Raw genomic sequence first — 4,480 nt, forward strand, 5'->3', positions numbered from 1 at the left:
TAAATTTTATTATAAATATATGTTTTATATTGTTTTTTTATATATTCATATCTACTAGGGTCGGGGACTAGAGGTATCCCCATTCTCATCCCTGTTTTTTTATTTGGAGATTCCTCATCCTCATCTATATCTCAGTCAAATCGGGTGCGGGTTTCGAGTTCCCCATCGGGCATATGGATTTTTTTCCATCCCTATTCCCTAAGTTATGTAACTTTTAAAATATCAAGGATATTAAAGAAGAAATAAAAAAAAAAAAAAAAAAGACTAGTTTAACTTTTATAAATGGTTTTTATTTTTAGAAGACTTGAAGTACAACAAGTCAAAGATGGGGAGCATCCTACATCGACTTAGGGAAGAAAAATATGTGTATTATGGTAATAAAGCTAGAAGTTCGGTCTTTGACTTATTTATCTCAAGAAGCTTCACCAAATGGGCTTAACCAAAATTGGCTTGAATCTTATAATTTTTTTTTTTTAACCGGCAAATACAAATATTTGTGTTGTGGGGTTATTTAATAATTAATATTTCGTCTCCTGCGTGCGTACATGGGCTGATGGGCGTCTAATTTTAAAAATAAGATCTTGCGCTACATGCCTAGATACACTTTTTTAAATGTTAGTACTATTTTCTGATAACTTTGGGATGTTTATAAGTATAACGTGTAACCATCTGGATTTTGTGTGTGTGTGTGTGTTTAGCAACAACGGGCTCAACTTAAGGGCCCAAAAGACAAATTCGATTCGACAAAATTCATACTTTAAAAGCTGAATCAAATTTGTCAAAAAACTAACATGAGAAGATCGAACTGTTTGCTAGAAGTAAGACCATGTTAGATCTGTCTAGACATGAACCACGTCGTGTTCGTATTGATGGCCACAAGATCATGGACGTGTGGTGCAAACAAAACAGTCACAGATACAAGATCATCAACTTCATTATCAAGGTTTCTTTACAATCCTTCCAACCAAACAACATATGACATCGACAGTTTGAATTAAAGAAACTTAAATGAACTGTTGTAAGTTGGCTAGTTTTGTTAAGATAATATTATATAAATAAGATTACAATAGAGGTAATATGATATACAGCACCAAACAACAACCTTGATTTATTTATTTATTTATATCTTCAATTAACATCAACGGAATACCATAAAGACATGATTGGTATACACACACGTAACCATTTTCGTAACTACAAGTTATATAACGACAATACAAATTTCTAAAAATAAGTATTTATTCTAAATTTTCAATAGAAATGTATTAAACTAATATTAAATTTGTTTTAGGGTTACATCTTTTCTTGTGTTATATATCGTTAAAAAGATTAAGATATATATGAAGAAAGGAGATGAAATATATGAATATGCAAGTATGGGAGTTTATTTATGTATAACAGTATTTTATAAATTTCACAATGAGGGAAAAAAAGGAAAGCAATTTGTTAAATATTTAATGAATATTACTCAGAGCAAAACCGATAAATATCATCCATGGAAGGGAGCTCCAACAGCAAGTTATCCAGGTCTCTAAACGACATCCCTTTCTTCAGCATAGGCGACTTCACACCACCACCACCACCACCACGGCCGCCGCAACCACCACCACCACCAGCGTGTGATAAGCTATTGTTGGGAGAGGGGGAGGGAGTATCTTTTCCGGTGAGACGTTGAACGACAGACTTAAAGCTCATGGCGTCTGTCTCAATATACTCGGTGTTGATAAACACCACCTTCACAGGCTCTCTTCTTCTCAATCTTGACATGATTAAGTTATAATCTTGATCGATAAGAACAAAAAAATAGTCAAATCCAAGAATACCCTTTTTGAATCTGACGTATGATGACAGTCGACAGAAACGTAAACGAAATGGTGTAAGATTGTACGTGAATGAAGCTGTAAAAAGATTGTGGAAGTATGAATTTCTAAATGAATCCAAGAACAGATAGATGGATCGAAATGAATATATAATTAAGTTTGTTCTTGGGTTTATATTGAAAAGCAACGAGGAAGAATTTATGGACATGGGGTAGGATGGGGGATAGGTTAAGGCTCGAGGTTTCACATGGATTCTGGAGCGAAGGAGTCAAAGCCAAGTGCAGTATTGCCCTTTAACAATCTTTGGATCTCCGGTTTATTCCTTTTGTTTTCTAATTTTACATTTTCGGTCCAATACCTTAATTCCAAAATTAATTTATAAAACAATTATAGCCTAAGGAGTTGAGCACTTCTATAATAGTAACCAAAGCACCTTCAAAATGATTGATAGTTCAAGTCTTATCTCAAAACAATTATATAATTTAAGAGTAAACTTAAATGTATCTTCATCCCATAAAAAAACTTATATAATGATCAATTTTTTTTTGGTTTTTATATATCTAACATTTAAGATTAAAATTATACTATAAAGGAAACAAGTCAAACATGTGTGAAAATTTGCTTACAACCTATCAACAATGAATTACATACATGTATATTCAACTTAACCAAGACCACACATAAATGGATTTAAAAAGTTTGATTATCGTGGTATGTTGTCAATAATATCATCTATAAGTATAACTTTAATATTAAAAATGAAAGCTACTTATAAAAAAATATATAAGCAAAGACAAAGACAGAGATGATAATTGCGCTAGCCAAGGCCAATGATGTTATGTGCCTAAGCATAACTGGAGGGCTTAAAAAGCTAAGAAGTAGCTGTGGCTAGAGAACATGAAATGAAATTAAATTTTAAACACTTACTATTGATATCTATTGGCAAGAGAACATTAAATGAAATTAAATTTTAAACACTTACTATTGATATCTAAGGGAAAATTACTAACCTAGCCAAATTAAGAAAACGATTAGTAATTTTTAGTCAAAAATTAGTAAATGTCCAAATATAGCCCACGAAACCGTAGGATTCTATATTTGTCTATTGTTTCGCTAATTTATCTAATGTTTCGTATTTTGTATAATTTTTTTTCCATTTCTGATATACAAAACTGTATTTTTTTTAAAACCTACGATTTCCTCTCGGTTTTGCTACGGTTTCCCAAACCGTAGCCTACGGTTCTGGAAAAAAATACGTTTTTTTTTTAATTTTTTTTAAAAGTCTACTGTTTTGGAGTTTAATCTATTGTTTTGTCAAAAAAGCTACGGTTTTTAATACTATTATTATTATTATTATTATTATTATTATTTTGTGATATAGAGCATTAAAAATAGTGTTTATAAGATGTAGAATTATTTTAAAAATTATTTTGTTAAAATTTTTTGAGAATTCAAAACAGTAGACTTTAAAAAAATTAAAAATAAAAAAATAAAAAAATAAAAAAAAGCGTTATTTTTTTGTGATATAGAGTATTAAAAAGAGTGTTTATAAGATGTAAAATTATTTTTAACAATTATATTGTTTATAAAATGTAGATTTTTTTTTGACAATTATTTTGTTAAAAAATATTTTTTGTAAAATATAAACTAGTTTTTTAAGAATTAATACAATAATTTTTTGCTAAATTGTAGATTATTTTTTGAATTTGTTGATTGGTTTTTTGGTAAGTTTGATTACTTTTTTTTGTTAAACTTGACTACTTTTTTTTTTCAGAGTTAAGTAATGTTTTGCTAAACTTGACTAATTTTTGTCAGATTAGACTACTGTTTTAAACCTACTATATATATATATATATATATATATATATATATATATATATATATATATATATATATATATATATATATATATATATATATATATATATATATTAAGTATTTCATATTATTAAAATTATTTCGTATTTTGAAAATTGCACTTCTCTTTAGCTTCTTTATTCTCAAAATTAAGATAATGAGTTGTAACGAGTATTTCATATTGCTCATTACGGATGGAAGATGGGAGTTTGTTGATCCCAATTATCATATGTTTGGCCACCCGAATACAATCCGAGAATGTTTTATTTAGGTGTTGAATTTTACGAAACCACCACGTTCACCGAGTTTGTTCATTTGGTGAAGTGCAAGATGGGTTTTCCCGAAGAATCAAAAGTCAGTCTGGCTTATCAACATCCAGAACAACTCTATTATTGTGGTATTGTTGATGATCATGATATCAGAAAGCTGATCAAGGTAATAAATCTTGTTGGAGATAAATCTGTGTCTGTCTATGTGGTGGTTGAAAAAGGCGTTTCGCGTAACAAAGTGGATGATAGAGGAAAGGCATTTGCAACTAATTTATCAAGTGGAAAAGGGAACAACAACCCAATAGGTAATTTTAAAAGTCCAATTAAAAGTCAATATCATAGTGTAGCTGAAAATGTAAATGTAGTGCCTATAGTGTCAGAACCGATTATGTATGTTACACCGGAGATTTATAAGTATATCGATGATAATGATGTTGGTACATATGCTAATGATGTTGGTGTAAATCATTACTTTGACCAAAAAAAGCACTAGACGTGGTGAATAAGGTTGGTAATGAATCTGGAAAACAAGAA

At 29.7% G+C, this 4,480-nt stretch overlaps 1 protein-coding gene across 1 annotated transcript; it reads right to left on the reverse strand.

The window, feature by feature from the left end:
• Nucleotides 1-1,296: 1,296 nt before the first annotated feature.
• LOC145006006 (VQ motif-containing protein 10-like) lies at nucleotides 1,297-2,005 on the reverse strand. The gene has a single exon (XM_078965103.1). The coding sequence runs from the start codon at nucleotides 1,765-1,767 to the stop codon at nucleotides 1,465-1,467; it is 303 nt and encodes a 100-aa protein (XP_078821229.1). The 5' UTR covers nucleotides 1,768-2,005; the 3' UTR covers nucleotides 1,297-1,464.
• Nucleotides 2,006-4,480: the final 2,475 nt, after the last annotated feature.

Source organism: Lactuca saligna, chromosome 7 (assembly GCF_052625555.1).
Source record: "Lactuca saligna cultivar CGN05327 chromosome 7, ASM5262555v1, whole genome shotgun sequence".
In the NCBI taxonomy this organism is placed as follows: Eukaryota; Viridiplantae; Streptophyta; class Magnoliopsida; order Asterales; family Asteraceae; genus Lactuca; species Lactuca saligna.

Bases quoted from the DNA above. Each gene is read 5' to 3' on its own strand.
- LOC145006006 (XM_078965103.1), bottom strand. From the start codon at position 1,767: ATGTCAAGATTGAGAAGAAGAGAGCCTGTGAAGGTGGTGTTTATCAAC.